We start from the raw sequence: 25,815 nt of genomic DNA on the forward strand, positions 1-25,815 counted from the left end.
ATAGCACCAAGCATTAATTGCAAATAAGTGTTTTAGCAATTTTTCCCTGAGTCTCTCAGGTGTAAAACAACCCTTCCAAAGTAAGCCTAAATTAGAATCATTAACAAGCAGAGAAGAATACGCTTTTACCCTTGTACGCTCCACCAACACGGCGTTTCTCATTTTCATTCTCTGGTCAGACTGAGGAGACTCTTTTAACATGATAGATCAGTTTATTTTCCAAAGAGTACTTACCAGCTGTAAAGCTGTAGAGCAGTCTTCTGTGCTTTCAACAGCCTCAAAAAGAATGAGAAACCTCCTCTTGCTAGTTTTATATGCATTTTGGTAAGAAGTTTCCCTTAGACATCTTCCACTAATTGCCACGAAGACTGGTACAATAATCCAAAGGCAAAATAGTAACCTTCTTTTCTGATATAAGACTGATCTAAATCCTCTCTGCCTTTTTGCTGTGAAGGCAGGCAAACAGTAAACAGGAGGAGAATCCTGCTTGGTTGCCTCATTTGCAAAAACAGAATAAAAGCAGGAGGAAGTTTCCAAAGCAATTGCTGTGATAAAAGGAGTTGTCAAAGCTAAAAGCCAGATGTGGTTTCAGAAGGCTGTGTTTAAACTCTGAAGCACTTTGTTTAGTAGGTCAGGACATACGAAGATTGAGACATAAAAAATGCATGTCTGTTTAAACTTAATACAAATACAAGGCTCCTCTTTAAACTTTGAAAGAAATTTAGCTTACTGGCTGCCTATAATAGCTGAATGCAGGGCTTGGAGAAAACACGGCTGGTGGTCATTTTATATTTTACATGAAAATACAAAAAATACTTTGCTTTAGCACAATGAAATGCATATTACTAGTTAGGCATCATCTGTTACTAAATTTTTTTGGTAGCGGTCTTACCTGTTATCAAAAATATTTTGTTCTCTATAAAATAGTCTAAATTCTGCAGATTGTGCATTATTTTTTCTGCCTTTTAGGCCACATTTGATATAAAAGGTTTTGTCTAGCTAATCAACAAAATCAAACAAGAACTTCTATTATTATTTCTGGCTTAATTCAGCTAGCCTTGCAGAAACAGACAAAAAAATCTGTGAGCACAAGAAGTTCTCATTGCAATGGTTTAGATTAAAACAGGACCCTTCTCTGTTATTACCAAAGTTTCATTTTCATGTCAGATTTCCGATCTATAAGTACAATTACCTGTAAACCTATCTAAATATTACTAGATAACTATTATTATAAAAGGATTTTTCTAAAGCATCCCATGAAATGAAGTCTCAGAGATCACGTCAACCTGCTGCCTTTGTTTCAGAACCCTGTAGTAACGATGATCAGCGTGACTGAGAGAACGAGTATTACAATAGTTACATGACTCTGGTGAAAGGTGCATTCAGTGCTCAAATGGCAAAGACCAAATGGCTTACTGAAAAGCATACTGTACGTAAAGCATAGAACCTTAAAGCAATTTAAGTGTTTCTAAATTTGTAGCAGCACGGGATTATTAATGCTTTTATATACCAAAAATCAGAGAATTGATGGTAAAAACTGTTCTGGAGAATACACAACTTAAAGTGCATAAGAAGAAAGTAATTCATAACTTCTTCAGGTTAGGTCGTTCGTCATACATTTACAAGCAATTATGCTTAATGGAAACAAGAATTAAGGGTCTCCCAGTCCAGAGCAAGAACAAAAAAAATACATGTTTTGAACTGAAAATCAGTTGTAATTCTTTGGCACTATAGTGGATGAACTGCTATAGAAAACACCTTGAGATGAATACTGTGATTAGGTAATTACTAAGCAAGATAACAAGTCAGTTTTACCTGGTGAGACGGCTTTCCCAGTGCTTTGGTTGAGGTTCCTAAATATACTCCTACGCTCTCCTATACATAAGTGAATTTTATCTGTCATTCAGTGTGTCTAGCTTTAATTCGGATTTTACCTAGGAGAATCGTACACTTTAGATCATTTCTCGACTGATCATTTGCTACATGAACTTAGTTCTTCTAAACGCTCCTAATTTCTTGAGGCCTCCCAGCTGACATGAATTTCACTCCATGCTGGGACTCCTGTGTCCTAAATTCTGTGCAATATAAATTTTTTGCAAGAAGGCTACTGCTCTTAGATGAGTCGATACAAATCGTTAAGAATCCCTGATTCAATAAAATTTTGGTTGATGTTGATACAGAGAATACCACTCACTGATTCTGTAGGTCAAAGTATAATATGGAAGCCATTTAAATTTCTTACCCGAGTTGTCTATTTATTTAGGCTTTAACTTTTCCCTTAAAAACAATCTTTTAAGAATATTTAAGCACATTCTGACAATTGATACAATTTAATAAAGTTCTGTGTCCATTACCTTTAAAGATGATTTAGTCCGAGGTTCTGTCTTCTGTCTGGTAAGTTTGTTTTGAATAAGCAATGACTGATCTGTACGAGCATCATAATTTCCATGTTCTGAATCATCTGTGTACGTGTCTTTGTCCTTTCCTACGTCTGAAGGGAAAACAGAAGCAAACACTTGGGCTCATTTTAGGTTATAGTGGGGAGAAACTAACAGTATTGTTACAGCCACAGTTGAATATTCCTTTTAAGTATCCACTTTTCAGTAACTTATATTCTATCCTTTCCTCTAAAAGTTTTTTACTTGAAATGTTATCATGTTTGTCTTAAACTCAAATTGACTTCTATTTTTAGCAGAAAGCCTACAGAAAATTTCTCCTATTACCATTCAAATCAAAAAAGCCCACAACATTCTTCACAATAGTTAAGAAAACCCACAAAAGAGTATAAAGCAGATATTCAAATGCTTTTGTGCTTGATTCACAATTGTCAAGACTCAAAATGTGTTATCAAATAGGCAGGTGCATCCTGGAGACCAGAGTAACATCTCCTGTTTTAAATTTAAATAAGCAACTGAAATGCCCAATTCCTCTACACACATGCTGTTCATCATTACATGTAGTATTTGAAAATTTGTGTATCGCAGTGACCACTTGGGAACACATTTTAAGAGGTGTACCTCACAGTGGTAGAAGAAAGTGTTTTCCTTTTCATTGGATTTGTTTTTAATTGTTCAACAAAAGTTTTTGTAAAAGGTTAGTTGAGTACCCTAAGATAGCTGCAGGTGATTGAGGGCCATCCTCAAAGCCTACTAAGATCCACTTTCATAAATCAAATTTTCTCCTGCATCATCACTGCAGGCAAGTTAGAAGGACTGAAGTCTCTGAGTCACTCTACATCCTCTATCAGAAGGGAGACTTTTTTCCAGACATTTAATTCCCTTGCACATTCTCCAACAAAAAATCATGGCAATGCTTACCACATATACCCAGCAGGAGTAAAATGAGGGGTAATGCCTGTACAATGTTGCACCGTGTAAGTTTCAATGAACGCTGGAAAATGGATAGTCTTGAAAAAATAATTTAAATATGAAAAAAATGAAATAATTATTCCCACACAATTACATCTTGGACAAATTGGAAATAGAAACATTTTCAGACTAAAAAGTTACCCACAAATCCTGAGCCAAGTTCTCAGCTTTCACATCAACATGGGAAAAGTCAAGGGGACTGGGAACCACATTTAGCCCAGTAATTCTAAATAGAAGCCAAGAAACAAGTCATGGTTGCTGTGGGAACAACAACCTTGAATTTCCTGAATTTTATATTCATAAAAGCTCATCTGCAACAATGAAGTATTTTTCATTAAGATGTTCTCCACAGTAAGTAGTACAGAAAAAAAATAACCTCAATTATCCCATGTAGCCTAGACATTTCTGAAATGGAATATGAAACTGGAACATTTACCAAGAGCTGTTTTTTCTGCAATTTAGCTGCTTACATAATGATTACACAAAACGAGCCCTCGGTAGTTTCTGATACTGATATTAACCTCAGTAAATCTGTGAAGGGACTTCTTAATGTATGAAATAGCCTGTTTGTCAGAAGACCAAACTCAGAGGTTTTATTTATTTTAAACAATGTTTTAACCTAATATACAGATTACTCTTCGTAATGTAGTGACTGTAGTAAAAAGACTGCAAAGAAGGTTTCAAGTAGTAGGTACACAAAGTAGGAAACAGGATACATAAGCAACTTTGCAGATTTGACTCATGCCCAGGTATGGTGAGCTCTTAGCTTTACTAAAGATCAAGGTCTTGTAATAGAAGCCAGTAAAATGAAAAGAAGAGACAGGCCTGTGAAACCTAAACTTTTGCATCTAGATAGGCAGCTGAAAGAAAGACTCTACTTACATTAAAAAGTCTATTTTTAAATTTTAAATTTTTAGAGGTTTAGACATTATGAATACACCCAATGCTCAAAAAACCCTTTGCAAAAGTACATAATGTTTTTTTTAAACAATTTAAAGTTATGAAATAAGTCTTCCCTTAGTGGTCAACATACTTTTACATGCTAAACATTTTTACGTTTTCAAAGACACAAGCTTTTAAGTTGCAGCATGTATCTTCTGTAAAACAAAAAAATTAACTTCCATTTGGAAATACCTGCTATCTTGTCTGAAATGTAGTCAAAAAAGGTTTTAGCAACAAAAAAATCCATAAAAATAAAGAAAATTTAAAATTAAAAAGGTACATTTCTTATATAAAATTTAAGGATACTTGATATTGTACCTTTCAGCAGTCGACAGCTTATTTTATGCACCTAAAGCACTGTCCTACAAAGTAATGGTATCAGTATCGTAAAAAGGGGAACAATTAAGATTAAACCATAGCATTTAATATTGCACTTGCATAAGCATTTGTTACACCTGTCTGAAAAAATGTCAGACATAGCATACGATCCATATTTTCAAAGTATATTCAAAAGTGTGCATTTTTCTTAACATTCGTGTAGTTTTAGACATTAATGCCAACAAAGCACCTAGAGCATGCTTTGTAGGTACTTTGAATAGACTAGTAGTCCCATTTACCTCTCCTGCAGCATACACTAAACCAAAACCTTTAATTTTAAATAATTACACTCAAAGAAAAAGTTCAACGGATTGCATCAAATTTCTAGAACAGAACAGATTAGAATGAACAACTGCAATGTGGGTATGTTTTGGGAGGCTCATTTTGTTTCCTAAGTTGAACTTCTTGCAAATTTCTTTTGATTAGTTTTAAGATTTTGAAAGAATAGAGAATGAAATATGTTGGCTCTAGAAACAGATCTTGAGAGAGGATGAAAGAAATTAAACTTTGCCACTAATAGCATTAACTATGTTTTTGCATTTTTCTATCACTAGGTGCTTTTTCTGTAATAAGGTATCCAACACTTTGATTAAAAGAGAAAGTCTCTCTTTTGTAGTTTTCCCACCCACCAAGCCAAAATCACATTCCCTCAAATATAAACTTGCACGACCTCAACAATGCTAGGGTCACCAGTGATTAAGTCGTTCTTCAATTACTGCAGTTTTTAAACTTCCATGACACTTCTATATAATGTTTGTCTATAAAGTAACACTATTTTCTGCCATCCTTTCCTCTACAGTCTCTTATTATTTGCATTTGCATTTTAACTGCCATTTGCGAGTGCCACAAGCCAAACCAAGCCAAACCCTGAATGTCATGGCTGGAGTTGTACTGCCTAAGGGTATTTTTAATGGAACATACCCCAAAAGCAGTGACATGGACTAACAGCCTATTTGACTTGAATTGTAAGTATCCATCTTTAAATTCAAACCTGGAGTCTTTATTTGGTTGCAGCCCCACAAAATGCCGTGAGAAAAGCTTGGCTGCCTCAAGCGCTTTCCCTCGGCACTGTGGGAACTGCACTGCACTGTTTACTCCATTTTTTATTTCCCCTCATGCCTTCCCCGGCCTACGACAACTCCTTTGGTTGTTATCATCAAGAAGAAGTGCCAGCTCTTGTCGTTCTTGGATGGGCTCTAATGCCAACCACCACAACTAGCCTGCTTGACTGGGAGGGCGAGGGTGGAGGCAAGAAGCCATAGGAGGAACAAACACCCAAATCCAGTTCACCTTGCTCCAGAAGCTCAGGCTTTTACACCAATTAACAGAAAGATTAACAATCTTAAAATTAACAATTAACAATTAACAGACCTCAGACCACAGCCTGCCTCCCCAAGCCCATGTTCCCTCCTCCACTGGTAATAAATGCCATGCCTGTGCTTTGCTGGGACCATCTGAAAGACGTGAGCCAGGAATGGCCCATTCATATCTACCAGTGGACTTTCAAGTGCTTGCAATTTTTATTTTATTCATTTTTTAAATTTTTCCTCTTTTCAGAGACAAAAAGTGTTGATCGGCTTCTCAGCTGTGTAGGTCTATCAGTAAAATCCTGCTCTACAATGGCCAATGATCAGCGTTTATGTGTAGAAATGTATCAGCTGAGCAGATACGGTGTGTCAGCTTTCAGTTCATCTGCTCTTACGCTCCAGTAAGGTACTAGAGTGAATAGTAATTTCCAGAAATGCCTAAAACCTTTTAGTCAATGTAAAAAAAGTTGTCAAAAAGTGTAGTACTTGTTTATGAAACATTTCCATTTTTCCATTTCTCTTTTACTGCAGGATGAAATAAAAAAAACCCAAAACAAAATTATTTCTGTCCCGTTGGGGAGTCTCTTGGCTAAAAGTAGCTCTCCTACTCTAACGTTAAAGTAAATGGCAGATCTAGAGTTATCTGAAAAACTTTGAAACACTGCAAAAACCTTAAGAGATGTAAAGGAAAAAAGAAAGAGGGATAAAAAGCAAGCATGGTTGGTGTAAAAAAGAACAAAGTCTGCTGCAGTGGGAGGACTGCAAATGGGAGAATGGGACTCGTGTATGCTCATGTGCATGTCCTCACAGTGACAAGGACATCTAAAGAACATCTGCCTTCATTCTTAACCCTTCTCTTTCCTGTTTTTGAGCTCCTGGTAGGATTAAATTTTTTTTCCAGGGCTTTTCAGGTGAAATATCATTGCTAATGCAAACAGAATGTGCGTGACCCTTTACACAACCTCTTTATGTGAGTTTTCAGAGCACCTACTAAAAGTAGGAGAAAGATTTAAATATTAATCCTACAAAATCTTATAGTTATAAAAGGCTCTGTGCCTGCAGAACTGAGAAAACAACTATACAAGGTAACTATAATGCATCTTTAAGCAATCAGTACAGCCAATAACAATATCTTGCTGATGTATCTCACTTACTTATGTTAATTAGAACTTGTGGAAGTTGAGACCCTTTTGAACTGTTGTCACATAAAAAATTTTATTTAAAAAAAATCATTGAAGTTGTATATACAATTTGCAATCCTCAAGGGACCTGTTACAGAGAGGAAAATCAGTATGTTGTTATGACTTCAAGTCAGGAAAAGGAAAGTTTCTATATTAAACTGTTTAGCTTTCCCTAACACTGCAAAACTAAGATAGAAGAAAAAAGGCTGAATTTTAAATAAAGATGAGGACATTAAATCAGAGAAAAGGGTGACAGTTCGTAACTCTAGAGGTGGAGCCAAATTATATTTCAATGAAGTCAATGGGAATTTCACTACTCAATTCAGTAAGTCAAGGACTTTTTTTTAATTAGGTACATACTTAAATTTAATAAGGTGTATACTTATAATTGTTAGCATACCTGAACATATAACTAAGTAATGTGTACTGTCAGCTTGGATCCACACTCAAGTATGAAGTGGTCTTAAAAAGATTCAAGCATTAACCAAGTGGATAACAGATCTCTTCATCCTAGGAGCTCCTTTGTTTTGCTATCTTGTAATACAGAGCCACGATGAGTAATTCCAGCCTTCACACATCACAAAAACCTACCTACGCTTCCTGACGTGCAGTTTGGCCATGCTTGATGCCCGACGGTAAGATTTGCCCTAAGGGCACTTACGGGATAAAATATCGGAGAGACTTTCATTTCTGGGAGTCTTTTACCTAACAATGCAGAAGCATTTAGTTTAGAAATTGATTTCGAGTTCCACTTCATTTTTGGGCCTTCTTAACTGCTTGGCCACCTTTCTTTCTATCATACTTCTCTGAAGGACCAAGAGTGCATTTTAATTTTATGACAGTTAGAGGATAAAAAGCACTTGTCCCAATTTCTCTGTAGCATGCAATCCACCAGTATATTTTAGATAACTGTAGTGTAGGATAGCAGATGTTTCTCAGTTGAAATGTGGCAGAGTTATGGAAAGGAAAATTAATATAAAAATTATTCCTAAATAATTTTTATATTATAATAAAATAGTAAAAAAAATTCTGCTTCACAAACTTTGATAGGATGACTTTTGACTCAATCCTTTGAGCCTTTACCCATTTAGGGATAGGCCTTGTAGAGCTTTAGGAAGAATGAGAGTATTGGTCAAGAAATTAATCCCCTTTTGCCCTAATTTTAGTCCTAGACACAAAAAATAACCTGGAGAAGGACACCACTAGACACCTGGATAAGCCACATTGTGATGGATGTAGGTCATCTTATTGTATTCTGCTGTCTGCCTGGAATACTATAGCGTATGCGTAACACCGAATGTTTGTCAGCTACCTGTGTACGTATTTACATATCAAAAACTACCAGAACAGACAAGCGCAGGCTTTTCTTAACATACAATTTCTCATTAGCTTTCAGACAGTGGTGACCATTACAGAGAATATTTCTCATTTTTCAAAAGGGAGTCAGGCAGGTATTATTGCTGGTGGGAGGAGTTACAATGGTGTACAGAATTGGTTCAGGCAGATTAACTGCCTAAAGCACTTCGATATTTTGAACCTCGATATTAAGCTTTCCAAAGACTAATCCTTATTACATTTCAGCGAGCACTATGCGCGTAACGGATCACACGGCTTCGTCATCCACGCTGCCAGCTCTCCAGGCATGAATCAGCTCTCGTATGGGAGCTGGACAAGTCTCTCACACACCAGCTATAGGAAAAACTGTCCTAATGCAGCTTTTCGGCCACCTCACACCACAGTCAGAATAGATGTGACGGCCCGTACCTATGCAGGCATTGCCTAAGGACCACAAGCTTCTGAAAAAATTATTCTGAAAGTCACAATGAAAACTCTACATTCCTGTTGAAGCAGAAACGGAACCCAGTTTTCTTGAGACATACCCTCCATCTTCCAGTCCCTCCTTTCACATAAACATTGTATTTATTGCACGGGTTATTCTGTCCATTTCTGTTTATCACAACATCACTTGATCAAAATTCACTTACAAGCACTTCTGTAATTGAGCACCAAAATTTTTTATCATGCAGTTATTACATTACTTTGTTGGATTGGTAACTTCCGTTCAGGTCTTCATTTCCCAGCACACTGCATTGTAGCATGGCACAGAAATAAAGGGGTTTCCCATATATAATCTTTACAGTAACTGAATTCAGGATACATTCTGAGTACAACATATCCATTATAGCAAAATCATGAACTATGTCATTCACGATCAAGTTCCTATCTAGGAATTATTTCATGTCATGCTAAGGAAGATGAGTTACTATGCATAAATCCCTCATAGTTAACCTAATTCAGAAAAAGGCAGAATTGAAAAAAGAATAAATTAGTTACTGTTGTTTTATTTGCTATGGAGTGTTGGTTTAATTTGCTGAATAACTTAAAATGAGATACTCATATCTAAAGCCTGAATGCAAATTTCTATTGATTATATTATCCATTACCCATTTTATTACATCTAATTTGAAATGAAATATTTCAGCCTAACAGTGGCAGGCAGATCCTCTGATGATCCACCACTATTTCTGATGGTAGGATCTGCAGAAAGCTACTTCTATGTTTACTAGTGTTAGAATGAGCAAACCGGATTTTTAAGTTAACAGACAGACTATCAGATTCACAAATCTTTCTCCTAGTCTAACTGGACTTCCAATGTGGCCTAATTCCTCAAAATCTTGATGCCTTAGCTATGTGTGTGATCAATGGGATTTTTAAAGGCATTAATCTGTATTATAGTAAGAAATACCTCTTGTATTGGCTCACAGTGTTTGAAAGTGAACATAAAAAAAGGAACCTGGCAACGCTAATGGTAGGAACTTTAACAACTGAAGGGGACCTAGCAAATGGAAAAACATGTCACCTATCAGCCCAAATACTGCCTCTGTCATTCTATTCCTTTTGCTAAACCCAAAGGATGTTTTGAGAAAAGATCAGGCCATTGAGTGGAATATTATTGACCAGCTTTGTGAGCCTTCGCACCTTACACGGTTCTTTCTCACCTGTACCATGCATTAGAAGAGTGTTTATATCGGTTATGGCAAGAAAAAAAAAGTTATTCTTCTTAGAAAAAGGGAATTATTACTGAAAAGAAGAAAAACAAATTCTCCTGCAAATCACGTACATTTCCTTCAGCTTAACACATCCTCGGAGTACTTCATTTTCGGTTCAAAAATAAAGAACTGCTAAATTCTCTTAAACTCAGTCTAAAGCACACTCAAAACTCCAAAAAGGCGTGTAGTAACCACCTCCTATAATTTTAACAGAGATTACTGACAAGATTTTTCAACTGTTCCTGGAGGTAAAATTGTAGTGCAAATAACCTTCATGACATTTGTTTCCATTCAGGTTTCTTTTAGAAAAGATGGCCAGCCAAATTTGTGATGGTTCAAAGATTCATTCCCTTTATGCATACGATGGCCTTACAGGAAAAAGCGTTATTTTAATAATTTACCAATTACTGTTTCTTCACACATGCACATGCACACAGACATACCCCTGCACCAGTGCAGCAGCTCCTGGATAAACTAACTCATTAGTTAACCTTCATGTGGCTGCAATTCTGTTATGTTTCTAGAATTTAAAAAAAGTTCTAGAGGAAAACAAATTTTCATTAATGTGACTTTCTGTATGTAGTTACTATGTAGCTACTAGGAACTAACTACAACCACGTACTATGTGGTTCATTTCATGAGTAAAAATCTTAAAACGAAGCTACAGTGGAACTGGAGGGATTAACTTTCTTCTGTGAATCAGGAATTCTGATCTTAGTTTTGTATTTTGTGAACTCAAGTCACAAGAAGTGACAAAGGACACAAACTAGAACTTTATACTCTTCTATAACGCAAGCGTATAGGAAAAGAAAATGTGTTTTCAAGGAATTATAAGCAATAACATGATTTTGCTCTGGACAGAACACCAAATTCTACAAGCATGGTTTGAGAAATGCAAGGCATAACATTTTAAGTGATGTCCAGATCCAAGCAACAGGTGCTTTCCACCTAAGTAAGATCTGAAAACCCTAACCTTCACTGGGTGGGAACTTCCATGAAGCTTTGGCTAAGCACTGAGTATTCCAGCATGTCTGAAACCTCATAGTTCATGTCGTATGTTACAGAATCTCAAGGCCTATTACTTTGCTTGAATTCACTGATTCCTCAAACTAAAAACTCTACTTACCACCTACAACTGACAGAGGAAAAAGAACACAAATCCGTAATGCCCTTGATCCTGTTAGTCTGTGTTAGCAATAACAAAGTTGTAATACATTATCTTCTTACTTTATAAGCCCATCAATGTCACTAACTAAACAAGTCCAACAAATTTATGGCCTCACCTATAGCAAACTGAAATGTAAGAGAACCTTTCCACTGAAGTCTTTTATCTGATGCCTATTAATCCCCTTCTCACCTGAAGATAGTTTGTCTGCCTATGGACACAATTCTGGAAGAGGAGAAAGCCATGGGGCATATTTTGTGTATACTTGCCTGATGCTGCCTGATTAAAAATTCACCACATTCACTTCATTCAGCATTCTTTCGTGTTCTCAGGAGAGCAGTTGGAAAAGGTTCACTAAGAAGATGATACCCATTAATCAGCCTATTTTGCAAACTCCATCAAAGTGCAAGAGTACCGACTAAAGCATGTAGCAGTGCTGCATCATTCTCATCTGTTTGGTGATCAAAGTTCAAGCGGCAATATTCTAGCCCTCCGCCTTTTTTTTTTTTTTAAGCCCCAGATTCAGAATAAAAAGCGAAGTTTTACTCTTGGAAACAAATTCTTAACCATGTAAATAGGATCCTCAAGCGCAAACAAAGTGTATTTTGAAAGTTTACAGAAAGGCCACTTTTTAAAATGCACCTTCAACCGTCCCTGATTTCTCTCTGTGAACCTAACTGATAATGTCAATTTTTATCTAAAGCGATTCTTACTTCTGACTTCTGGGAGTTATTTATAAATAGTTTCCTTTCTTGCCTGTAGCTGAACATCCTAACCAGTTACACTTCTCTAAATACAGACTAACTTCACTGATTTCAGCAATCTAATTTGGGATTGATTCATTTAACACAGGCAAATTAATGAATCAAGTTAGCAAAGGGCTACCATTTAAATATTTTTTCTGTGTCTTCAAAGAGCATAGCTGCAGCCAGAAGAAGAGAAACATCCATACCAAAGTTTGATACAATTTTGAGCTGATGAGGCGCAGTCTATCTTTTCCTCAATCCCTGAGCCTCCCATGTTTCTTTTCAGGTTACAACTAGGTGATGTGAATGAAAAACAGTGCATTACTTGCTATGAGAAAGAAGTACTGCTGCCACACATAAATATGCAATAATATCAGCATGTCTATGTGTAAGCAATTAGTAAAAAATGGAACAGAATATTAAAAAAATTTGAAGCAAATTATAACAGTGAAATCTTCTAGTACCTGCGCTTGCCCACTAAACAAAACCAATTACACTAAGAGAATGCTGTAGCTTCAACTGGAACCTTACTGAGGCACGTGATTTTCTTCAAGCCACGTTTTTGGTCTTTGTCATGATTTTGGAACATTCTGATTTTGTTTTGGAGGAAGTATCAATTCCACTAACACTTCCAATAGCTAGCTTTTTAGAAGACCTTGAAGAGCCTCTTATCTATCATATATTTCGGGCATCAAGAAAAATCAATGCTAAAACATGTGACAGGTGAGCAGAAATAGCTTTCAGAAAGCAGATCTCTCTCCTTCAGCATGAAGATACCATTTCTAGTTTGATGCTACATTAACTGTGAGCAAAAAGATCTTCCACAGTAGTTGTGCAAGGCGCAGCAAAATCTGTGTGTACTTCAGATGGGTAATACACGGCCAGGGAGTTTCAAAAGTAATTAATTTTGGAACTTGCAGATTACTACTTGTCTATATACATAGACTCATTTTGTAATTGTAAAAGGCTGGGACTATTCTAAGAATAACTCCTTTTCTACTTCCTTTGACTTAAAGTATCAAAATGGCATTAATGCAGGTACAAATATGCCCAAATTACAGCTATTTTTCTGCATTACTTTTTTCTTCCAGATTAGATAGTCACGTGCGAAAACGTTCCAAAGCAAAACAACAACATACCAACTGCAGCCACGACAATACTGAATAACAGGACTACACAGGAATAATACTAACTTAATAATAATAACAATTATTTCTAAGGAATTTCAAATACATGTTTCCAAGTGACCATATTATGGAGGATTGTTAGGGGAAAAGGTTACACTGAATGTATGAAAAAATACTTCTCTGTCTTTAGTCCCTATTTACTGTTGATCTAAAAGGTAAGAAAGTATCGGGAAATTTGAGAGCATGTATTTCTGTGGTCACATTTAGTCTCCTCTTTCAAAAAACCTGGAGGGTCAGGATAAAGAGAGCCTTTCCACACTTAAATACTGCACGGGTAATTGAAGAATCATTAATTTATTATTATTTCAGTTCTAACATAAACTTACCTAAAAATGGATCACCGTATTCTGTATTAGACAGCTTAAGCAAGTTGTTTTCCAAAGTCTCCATCACTTTAGCTGGAATAAACGCAATATTCATATCAGCATTCACATGTATTCGGTAAGTAAAAGGTACACTTTTTAAAGCTGTCAGTGACTCAAATGAAAAACTTAAGCCTGAAATTCTGAAGAGCGCTTTCCATTGGTGGAAAAAAAGAACATCATTACTTTCGTGAAGTTTTTCACTCTATTCCTGAAAGAAGTTTAACTCTGTGAAATACCTTACTAGAGTAACAATTAGTGCCTATCAGCATTAAGGAAGGACTCATAAAAATTTAGTAGCAGAGCCCAGCTGAGTTAATTTATTCTAAAAAAGGTTCACACACAGTTGGCAATAGTGTATGGCAGTAGCTGGCAACAGCTGACATACACAGTGACTGGGATCTCCAACTAGACTAGTCCCCCTCTTAAGGCATGTTTATCTGTTAAAAGAGAAATGCTAAAATAAAAGTAGTTCCTTTGTCCACCACAAGCTAAAATTCACAGGGATTTTCTCCCTTTTCTCTCATTCTCTCCATACCACTCCTCCCTGATTCTGCTATTCACAAATTAATACATCTGCTCCTACATGTTCATAAAGACATTTCTTCCCAAAAGCCTAATATTAATTTTCACTCTCTCTCCTAGGACAGACTACAGAAACCTTCATGCTCTTCTCCCCAGCATACAGGAGCACTTTCTTGTCTTGTTCTCAGTGAGAAGGAAATAATCTTGCAATTCAGAAAAATAAACCAAAAATCAGTGTAAGCCTCACTTCAGACATTATAGAGATTCACTGAAAAAACTCAGTACCATGGCTGTTCTAGCTGTTTTCTGCAAAAACACCTCTCCAACAAACCATAGATATCTAAACAAAACAAAGATAATCAGATGTCCCTATAATTTAATGAAAGATGCTAAAAAAAATCTTATCTAAGACACCACAGGACTTCAAATGATGTTCCCATAGATCCCTTCCAGACCCAGTGTTGGAACAAGCTCTTGAAAGAGAAAAACCTCCTACCTCGTTCTGACACTACATCCACTGTAGCTGTAGATGTCCCTGCACTTAGAGGCTGAGGCCGGGGCTGTGGCTGCACACGATTTGGCTGCAGAAATGACGAATGCTTGCTCAGACCCTGAGGATGCGTTTGACTCTGGGCTAGGCACGGCATAGATCTTCTAGAGGGTTTTAATGGATGCTCTTTCGCTGTCTCACTCTTGCTTGTATTCATGCCTGAAAAATTCAAAACAAAAAGAACATGCTAGGCAATGACAAAGAAAAAGGGATAATTAAGAAAATTCCAGGTGATTCATCTGCTTAGTAAGCAACTCTCCAACTAAACAAAAATAGTTAAAACATTTAAAGTTGACAGAAGAATATAGAGTTGGGAAAAAAATCCAGGAATTCTTCACCTACCCTTCCAGCACCATCTGACAATTCTAATTTGCTATATTCTAAATGTGATGATTCCGTGGTACATAATGTCATACAGTGGTTTGGAAGCAAATGACAGCACCTAGTGTCATCTGCATTATGATTGCTAAGCAAAATTACAACTGAATGGTAGAAATGAATAAAAACCCTCAAACAAGCAAACAAACAAACAAATGGAATACAAGCAAAAGATGTTCACGAGCTTCCTGAAGGATTCATGAACACCTTCTCCTTGGAAATGCAGTTGTTTGTGAGTTCTGATGAATCTATTAGCTGTTTCTATTTTGCTTCTGGGACCAATGCAGAGTCTTGGCTTTTCGTATATATTGCCTTGGCTTTAGGTTCAGGTGCCTACATACAGACAGATGCCCCAGGCAACTGCGTGGTATCAGTGAGAACATTTGAAAAAATCAGTTTGTTAGTTTAAATGAAAAAGGTGATTTGGGGATCTCTGTTTTCAGTATGTCCTTTAGAAAAATGATGCAAAACTCATTCCCAGTTCTGAGTTTGTCCCACCTTAACATTCCAACTCCAACATCTCCAAAACATGTATCGCAAAGAACAAATTTTCTGAATTTTCTCTTTTACTTGAAAGGCTCTTTGCCATGATGCCCAGAGTTCACCGCTGCCCAGTCTGCTGTGCGCAGTCCCCAGCCATGGTCCCAGTACAGAATTGTCCATCAACGCAAAAAATGCATTATTATCAACTGCTTTGTCATTATTACTTTTATCACTTAGCATTTAGAAAGTGCAGCAATGTGCCATGAGAACATTACTCTTTCCTTTCTACTCCCAGCGCTATCAAAGTGTCCTCATTAATATTACTTTAACTCATCCCTTTGCATATAAAACCACAATTATTTTGAGTATTACCACTGTTCTCACACGGGCTTTCTAATTCAAAAACGCAGTAAGGCCAGCAGCTACACAGGTCTTCAGTCCCCAGTTGCAATTAACAAAGATTAATGCATCTAACCTTGACCACAAATAACTTCACATTTTAATGAGATTAAAATTAATATCAAGTCAGATTTTCCTGAGGAAAAAAAAAAAGGTGGTTTTATACCTCTGTTTAGCTGCTGCTGACGACCTTCAGACTCTCTTAACTACCACTTATTCCTACACAACATGACTTCTCTTTTCATATATTGAAAAGGAACCAAAACAAGGTAAGACTGGCTATATGAAATTTTTCTTCACTGAAATTAAAAACTGTGACTGTGAAAAATTACTTAGTAGTTATAATACTGAATCTATTTTACAACACTCTTGCTAAAATGTAGTATGAGATTTTAAACCATTAAATCAGCTGAGATTATGCTACAGCGGTTAACTAATTCAGTTTTCAATGTAGTATGTACTATTTCAGAAAATTCATTTGTATGAGTGGCTGTCTCTGTTCTGACTGTGATAATTATTTACAATCAAAAAATATGCAACTACTCGTTTCAAGATGACCATTTTAGCAGTGTTATTTCTATTTAAGTCCCATTTTATATTTCTTCCCAAAATCTCACGAATTTCTCCGACAACTGAAGTTTCATCATGGCAGTATTTGCAAAAACAGGGACACATACAGCAATCATTATCTATAATCACGCTCATTATTCCACTTCAGTAATTACAATTAGAGATCTTTCTAAATGTTCAGGTTTGACAAAGAGTAAATAAGCATTTAATAATGATTATAGAATGACAATATGAATTTATGGCTGCGACTCTGCAATAAGTATGCCTCATATTGTATTCTGGTATTGGCGCAAAGCATGGTTTATAGGTGCCACGACAACTTAAAATAAATCTATTCCTGAAAGGCTCTTGTACACCAAGGTGTGAATTTAGTAAAAAAAACAAAAAGAAAAAAGCCAAAAAACCACTGATGCTAAGGGCAGTCCATTCTGCCGCAAAGCAGGGAGCAAGCAGCCAGGCCACAGGGAGAGCAGAAGGAACCCGTGAAGGAGGAGAGGCGGCTGGGCAAGTCGGTCTTTGCCGCTGGGCAATTGCTTGTGGCACCTTAAAAATAAAATTGAAACGAAAGCAAACGTATTTGTAGGTATTTGCCAAGGTCTCAGAGCGCCCTCACATTCAGTAGCTAGCTGCACGGTTCACAGGAATTCTTAATTTTTCATGAAGCTTTGCATTGTCTACAGAATTAGAAACACAATTTTGAAGACAAACGCATCGCACGCTGGGGCGCGTTGAGCTCGGCCACCAGCTAAGCACCCCGCAGCCGCGCACTGAGCCCCCAGCGGGGTGGGGGGAGAGAACGGGAAGAGCAAGAGTGAGAAAACTCACCGGCTGAGGTAAAGGTACTTTAGGAAGTGAAGGAAAGAAGAAGGAAAAACCAAACCAAAAGAACAGGGCAGCGGCAACCACTCGCTACCTGCCACAAGCAGACCGATGCCCTGCTGGTCTCCGAGCCATGACCACCTCCCCACCCCTCAGATTTTGCTGCCGAGCGTGACGCCCTGTGGCATGGGATACCCCTCAGGTCAGCTGTCCCGGCCATGTCCCCTCCCAGCCTCCTGCCCACCCCCAGCCTGCTCGCTGTGGAGCGGAGCGGGCAAGAGAAGGCCACGACGCTGCGCAAGCACTGCTCAGCAAGAACCACAACACCGGGGTGTTTTCAACGCTCTGTTAGTCGCCGATCGAAAACACAGCACCAGACGGGCTGCTATGAAAAAAACGAATTCCATCCCGGCCAGAGCCAGTGGATACATTCAGAAGTTAATGCCAGAAATTTTTGCTACTCTCTTGTTCAAATGCCTCAAGTTGTTCCACCAAGAACGGTACAACGTGCCCTCTCAGAGACCGCTGCCTTTTCTGTCAAAGTGAACTACACGCAAACACGCCGCAGAAGAAAATACAGTCCCCAAAATATCTGGGAAATCTTTATGAACAAGGATATTCACATAAACGAAGATTACAAATATACGTTAACATTCACCTCTACCAAGAATATAAGGCAGAGGAAAAAAACCCAAACCAAAACAACAAAATATCTATCTTTTAAATGCCACGGAAAATTAAATACATGGGGTTTGCTACAAAGAGTGCGAAAGCCTCCTGCTTGTACAGGATCAGCAGACCTTCTGTGATTGCAGCACACAGCACAAAGATCCTCAGAAGATTAGTGTAGAGGGTCTGTATTACTACGCTATTTCTCTGCTCGACAGCACAATTGACTCTGCAGCATGTTCTTATAAATCTTAGTCTCTTAGTGCTGCACATTACCTCTCTCCGACTATGCCAGAAAGAAATAAGCCATCTAAACCTTTCTGCTGCTTGGAATGCCATGAACTTCCAAGGAATTTTCTTCCTCAAAATCTGTGCCACTTGAAGAAGGACGTCACGCTCAGCAAGTCTCTCTTATCTAAATCTCAACATACGAGTCCACAAAGATGGGGCTTTGATCACCAGGATACTCCCCGTATTTAAATATAATAGCTAAGGTTTAAAAGGGCCTTTCATTTAAAAGCTTCCCTGAGCTCAGAGAACATGCTTTGCTTCAATGTAAGTACTGCTCTAGCAAGAAACGCAGACCTTCATTAGTCCATCGAGGACAGTTCTTCCAGATCTCCAGCATAACCGTTCTCGGTCAGACAGATCTAGTATTAATTTAATACAAGGTTAAGGTAGATGGAGGTAAGCTTCTACCGCCTCAGAAGGTACCACAGGTCTTTAAATAGGGGCGAGAAGAAGGGACTCTGCTTCTCAATGATGCTGAAATGGATGCTCTGTGCCAGCCGAGTACACAGCGGCACCAGGCTGTAGCTCCGACGACGCTGCGTTCGGAACACAGCAACGCAGCATAATATGTCTGCTACCCTTGTCTGCAAGGTTTCCGAGAAATATTCTTTGTAGCTCTTCCTAAATGGACATGTTTATTAGACCAAGGTCTACAGTAGTTCGACGTAGCAATGGGTAGTATAGAAAAACATACAAAAAGATGTATTTCGTAATTGTTCGGGATGTCTTTAGCCATCAATTTCTTAAGCAGCGATATGCTGTCAGTAATTACGGACCCTACCAGCTAATTATTATTGTTGCCAAAAAAGAATATTTCTTGCATCTCTATTGGAGTCACTGCATGTAGCAAGATGAATCACTTTATTACCAAAGAATTTACAGTAATGCAAATAACACACGCTGTCATTCACTTTTAAAAACAATTTAAGCGATACATAGAGAAAAAGAATATAATTCTTTTATGAGGCAATGCCTCAATTTAAAAGAAAATTACTCCCTTTTGCTCTCTCTCACTGTACATGCCACTCTATCATTTCAGATTCCTTAATACCATATTGCTTCTGCTTGGAGAGAGTGAGTCACAGCAAAGTAACCTAAGAACTAATTTGCTGTTATGCTAGTAGTATGATCTACCTTCACGGTTCAAATTTAACAAGTTAATTCATTCCCTACCAGTATGTCAGGAGCCCAGTTCTGTGATGTGCTAGTTTGGGTGGCATTTGCTGTTGCATGCCAATGCTTACCCAGCTCTGGCACACAACCAACTTGTAGTTGACATCATCAACTGGGTCACTGAATTGATTTACTGAACTTATTTTTATTCCTTCTTGTCTTCCCCTTAGGGGTGTTTTCTAGAATCTGTACCTTTCCAACTAGAACTTTGCTACACAGACCTTGCTTGTTCAGGGATATTTGGATCTGCAATAAAAGACATGTACACTCTTAGCAAAAAAAGAAATTTGTTCTTCTATTCGAACTGCGTTTATTGATTCTTTCCCTACAAAAGATTCCCCTAGCACTTAGCGTGAGTATGGAAATAAGTCTAGCATGAGTATAGAAATTTCTCACATAGGAGAAAAAGGTGCTTAAAGTTTATGGTTTAATCAGATCCTGCCTTTCATTTTAGCACTTCTGCCTTGGAAAGTGTTCTTTCCAAGAGGAAGCTGGGGATTCCTGCTATGTAGGCAAATCCCTACATGGCTCAAAGCCAGAATAGCCAGCTGTACTACATCTTCTCATCACCTCCTGGCAGAGCAGGCAGGAAAGATGGAGCTAGAGGATGATGAGCATTTCTGATTGTTAAATCAGTATGCACAATTTAATGCATGCTCAACATTATGCCAATCTAGAAAGACTCTAAATGAAGCCAGCTCTCAGATGCCTCCAGGTTTTGGCCATTAGAAATATAAAGGAAAAATTCTCCTATGCCTCATTCTGTGAAATACAGTTACAGTTGATCAGTTCTCTATTATTAAGAGGAAACAAAAATTGCATTTCATTTGCTCCAAATTTTAGATGAGGAAAAGTTTGACAGTCCATAAGCATTGTTAACCCAATGCTGGAAGCACCCTTAGCACGGCTGGAGCAGTGCTAATTTCAAAAAGACCAGCCCAGTAACTACTCCCCATTTAATCCAGCATAAATCTTAGCATAAAACAGGAGTAGCTACTATGTCAGTCAGATCAATAGCATCAGCTTTAGAGAGATATGCTATATAGTAACGTCCACAATCAGTATTGACAACATGCAGGTCTTACCAACTTCTCACGTCATCACAAGTTTACTTGATAAAAATACCTTCTTAATTGTAAAAAAAACTTCTCTAGCCTTTGTCTTTATATACTGTACATGACTAATTAAAATGAAATGTCATTCATAGAACACATTAAACAGATTGAGAAACTGAAAAATCTTAAATGTTTCTGTCAATGGCACCATCATAATTAGAAACTTTAATCGCATAAAATATGAAGAAAAGCTTGCAATGTTTTTCATGACATTTAAGTTTAATGTGAAAACATATTTCTACAGCATCAAGTATAAAACAGCTCAATTTTGAAGAGCATTTAGTTTTCAATATTCAGTGGATGTAACAGGTTCTTACTGCTAAAGAATAAGCTTACTCTGACTGGCAGCTGCAGTCTACAAAAGAGAACTTAATGTAGGACAATTACTCTATTAAATTCTGAGAAACCGTAACCAAAAGATACTTAATAATGAAGAAATAATAAATTATTTCAGTAACAGCAGAAGTTCTTACCTATTTTTAATACCTCATGAAATACAAAGGGTATTTGGTTTTACATATTAGACCTGTATTTGAGTAAGTCAGGAATGTATCCATACTTTCCTTTTTTATATGAAGGGCAGAATCAAACTGAATAAGCTCTGACTTCATTTAAATGTTCTTACAGAGAAAAGACTCAGCATCAAGTATTCTTATTATATTAACAAACACACTTGAAAAGCCTCATCAAACCTGGAGAAAATTAACCAATCCTTTCCCTAAGAAGAAAAGAAAAACAAGACATACTAAACATAGGAGAAAACAGCCTTCAGGGATGAACCCTATTTCTCTTCAATACTATCAGTTTATCATGAAAGCTTATGAATCCAAATTTTCTAAAGGTATTTCTTCAGATCACTTTAACTGCCTTTGCCATTATTAAGTGAACAGGTCAACATTATTCCTATTAAATGTTTCAAATGTAGCCACTGGCTAAACACGACTCCTAGGCAGCCAACAAATACATCCTGAATGATCTTAAGTCATTGTGATGGTATTTTTCAATGCCATCCCACTACACAAATAACATTGATTGATGAAGGTGTTTGTGAAATAATATGAGGTTTAATGATATCATAATTCACGCCTTTGAAGACCGCTGCCATTAAATATCATGATTTTACTTCAACATTTTGCAGTTGTAAGTATTGTGAAAAGAGGAATATAAAGAGTTAAGTAAAGTGTAAATGCCTATACTCGTGCTAGCTTTATTTTCCTCTCAAGTTAGACATGAGAAATAACATTCAATCCAGAAGCATAGCTAATGAAAAAGAAAGGAATCGGTGCAATTATCTGAAACATCTCCAAGAAAACACACAACAGGACTAAAAAAAAAAAAAATATATGGTTAGTTCAATTAGTGATTATGTAAAAAACACCAACTCCTGAAAAACTGAATAACAGTTTTCAGAGATGGTGAATTTTTCCCCATAGACCTCGTAAATAGTATAAACGTTTTGTGCAAGCTTCAGTGCTTAACTTTTTATTTCTTAGTACTTTATCTATTAGCTTAAGAAATAGAAAGCCGTTACTTCGCTTACTGAGATGGCCATAGATTTTGATACCAGATCACCTATTTATTTATTTATTTATTTATTTTTCTGATGAGCTTTTTGGAAGGAATTACCTGTAGTTCTTTCTAAGGCTATAGGCCTTCCATGGAGAGTGATTATCCTTTATAAATAGCTGCCCCTTGCAAAAATAAAAATCCTTTCCCGAGACACTGTTTCCCAGGAGAAGTCTCTAGCTTCCGTATGGAAATGCTTGCTGTTGGCCAGCACTCCATTTAGTAAGAGATTCAGTCCTCACGGCCTCTGCACGCTAGTGCAGCGGCGATTTTACATATACTTCCAGGTTACTACTAAAAATACCAGCTAGGGTTAAACATGATCCCTAGAGGACTCCACTGGGAAAGAAACGCGTTAATAACTGTTTTACTGTTTTTAAGTTTCCTAGTGGTGTTTGGGTTGGCATCTGATATCCCCATTAATACGGACATCTCTTTACTCCCGAGCGATACCATCTTCACCTTGGTATTCTCCCTTCGTGCCAGGAAGCAAACCAACAGTGCAACAAAACCAAAGGACTTAAGGCACCTTGAAGACACTCCTCCCATTTATGTTATGTTTGCAAACAGGATTCTCTGTTCCCATAACTTTGATTGCAAACTCTTTTCAGGCAGTTGTAGTCTTATTTTTCTCCTTACTATACCACATGCAGAGTAAACAACAACCAACCAACAAACCCAAGGACAGACCTACTGCGGCGCTTTCATGGAGAGTAAGAAATTATGTTTCTTCCATTATATACCTCTTGCACTGAGGCCAGCGAAGCAAAGACCTATTTCCTTATAGAAGGAGCAGGAAATTCAACCGCTGGAATTAAAGAATTGCTTGCAAGCTATACAAACATCTCCTCCTAAATACAGCGGGAGGTTGGCCTTGCTCCCACATGGCACCTATCAGGATAATTCCTGTAACGATCAGCTGTGAAATTAAAATGAGGTCTATTACTTTAAACAGCTTTACCTTGGTAAAAATTACATAATTAACTCACAGCATGAGAGAAATTAAGAAAAAAAAAACATAGGCATGTTTGCATTTGTGATGTGAAAGTGTATCTCTACAAAACGTAGAAAAGTTGTCCCAAATTGCAAGATTTGTAGAAGAACCCAATAAAATGTCAATATTTAAGTGTTACTGTATTGAAACATGATTAGAAGTCTATTTTGTGTTTTTGAGGGGAATTAAGACATTTACCTCATGAAATGTCTAAGCAGTCCCATTATACCTTATGTTCACCGAATTAGGAAAAAAATATAGACAACCATATGTCAGTCCCAACATCTCTTACTTGAAGTCTTTTAGGCCCCTGCGTGGTATGGACGGCCATGTATACACATAACAACTGGTAGTATTCCCACCTAAGTACAACTGCATTAACTACTTTGGAATCAGTACGATTCAGTGAACTTTTGGAAAGAGCATTTTTTTCACATCCTCACCCTTTACTTCTTCACTCTATTTTCTTGATTATCTAATACAGGCCTTGAAGCTATTCTTTTTTTATAACTGATTAAGAACTGCTTTAAGACTTCATTTTGTCATCTTCTCCACATGGAAATTACTTCTAATGAAACCGATTTTAGTTTATAGATTTTGAAAGCGTCAAAATGGAAAGGAAAAATAGATTTTTGAGGGGGGGGTCTACAAAATTTGTATTCAAGTTAAATAGAAAATGTTGAGTTTAGTACCGCATCAGTAAGGCAGGACTCATAGCCAATTTAACACTTTACAGAATACTGTTCATTTTGTACTGTTCATGATGACTATTATAAATAAGATCATACACTTTCTTGACATTAGCCACGTCAGTGAGATGTACTTGAAGCATTTTAAGTGTCTGATTTGCAGATAACAGCCAATACATTTGATCTCTCCTGACAAAGGTGAGAGAAATACAGTTTTAGAAGAATCACAGAAGGAACAGTTCAGACAAGCAGAATGGATTTTTTTTGACAAGGGGGTCTGCTTGCCATTAAAATCACAGTTAAGGAAAGTAAATAGCTTTAAACGGTGATTTCACTCTAAAGTTTTATGCAATAGCTTTTATAAAGTTTATCTCCATGAATAATTACCTCATTTAAACTTTAACAGAATGAAATTGGTGCCTGGCTAATCAATAATACTTGCATGCAAATAAAGCAAAATATTTTTGTGATTAATTGAACAAGGGACTTAAAAGGCTTCAGAAGGCTGCTGACTAGACTGGAAGATCTCCAAAGTTGTTATAAACATATCTGCCAGAAAACATTAGAAATCCAACAAAATATTCTGTTTTCTCCCCCAAACCCAGTAACATAGTAAATCTCTGGAAGGCTCTATGTCCTCATCAAAATGGCCTATTCCCTGGGCCTTATTCTTGGAATTCTTCAGAAAATGCTTTCTCACAGCAGCCTCAGGAGACCAACGCTGATACAACTGAATTGATTTAGCAACAAACATAATGAGGTTATGGAAAAGGAAGAAAGTGCACTATTGCCTTTTAATAGAGCAAGATAGGGCTTAAATGTACCAAGCATAAAATGAATCGGTATCAAGGGTTTTGAGCCAGGTTATAATATTGATTTGCTAGCCAAACAAAAGAGCAAAAAACTATAGTGAACAGCCCAAGGCGGCATAAAACTCAAGATGCTGGTGCTTTCTCTCACTTGCATATCCAAGTGGCTCCATTCTCTTTTCACCTTCAGAGATGAACCAGCTCCTTTATGAAAAAGATGACCTGTGAAATAACTTTATTCACATTCTGTATTCAGTCACAGTGGGTCAGTTTAGAAGTCAACAGGTTAGAAGTAGGGTCCTATGACCTAATTCAGTTATAACTGATGCAACAATAAAGGTGTTCAGGTAAGACAAAAGGCATAGTCTATTACGAAGCCACGTTATGTTGTGTACCTAACTAAAACGTCAATGGGAATATGGTTACAAAGTTCTGGTTTTGCTCAGCTTTCTGCATATATCTTTGCAGAACAATATATAAAACCTGTGTGGGATCTGCCTTTGGTAAAAAGGAGAATGCGTTGTGCAGAGCAAATCAGAGTTAAAAAGAGCTGCTCAGTCAGTGGAGTAGTAATAACACAATATTCCTTAGACTTTGGCACAAATCTATCTGGAATTTAGTTCTGTAAGAGACTTGGACAACAAAAAAAACCAACCTGCACATTACTTCAATTTGTATTTCAATTCCAGAAATTGATCCAAAATTAGGAATGGCTGGTTAACTACATATACATCAGGCACACAGTGCTGCTTCAGTTCTTGCCCTGAACACTCCTTTCGCATTTATCAACTTCCAAATAAAGAAGTCGCTTATTTTGGTCATCGTATTTTCAGTCATAAGAAATTCTGCTCTGTATATTTTCAGCCAGATCTGGACACCACCACCACCCCGAGTTCATTTACAGAGACAGACCTACTTGTGGTTCATAACAAACGCCAAGCTCTCAGTCCTATGATTCCAACTCAAGGAAACCTGCGAGTAGATTGATTATATTGTTGAAAAACTGATGCCTGCCAAACTTCTGTTGCGAACTGCAGTCAGGCAGAAGGTACTCAGGGCAATGACTTGACGGAGGTTTACAGTATTTCCGTGGGAAAAG

General features: G+C 37.3%; 1 protein-coding gene across 2 annotated transcripts in view; it reads right to left on the minus strand.

Annotated features, from left to right (window-relative positions):
- The window catches only part of ANO3 (anoctamin 3), a gene marked incomplete at both ends in the record, with an annotated part of 202,382 nt that overhangs the window by 72,088 nt on the left and 104,479 nt on the right, over window positions 1-25,815 (minus strand). For both annotated transcript variants that reach the window (XM_082001050.1, XM_082001051.1), the window contains 3 exons: window positions 2,355-2,491; window positions 13,651-13,722; window positions 14,708-14,920. In XM_082001050.1, the coding sequence (XP_081857176.1) occupies window positions 2,355-2,491; window positions 13,651-13,722; window positions 14,708-14,920 (422 nt within the window). The remainder of the gene's footprint in view (window positions 1-2,354; window positions 2,492-13,650; window positions 13,723-14,707; window positions 14,921-25,815) is intronic.

The sequence above is a fragment of the Phaethon aethereus genome (genome assembly GCF_964289735.1).
Source record: "Phaethon aethereus genome assembly, chromosome: 5".
Taxonomy (NCBI): Eukaryota; Metazoa; Chordata; class Aves; order Phaethontiformes; family Phaethontidae; genus Phaethon; species Phaethon aethereus.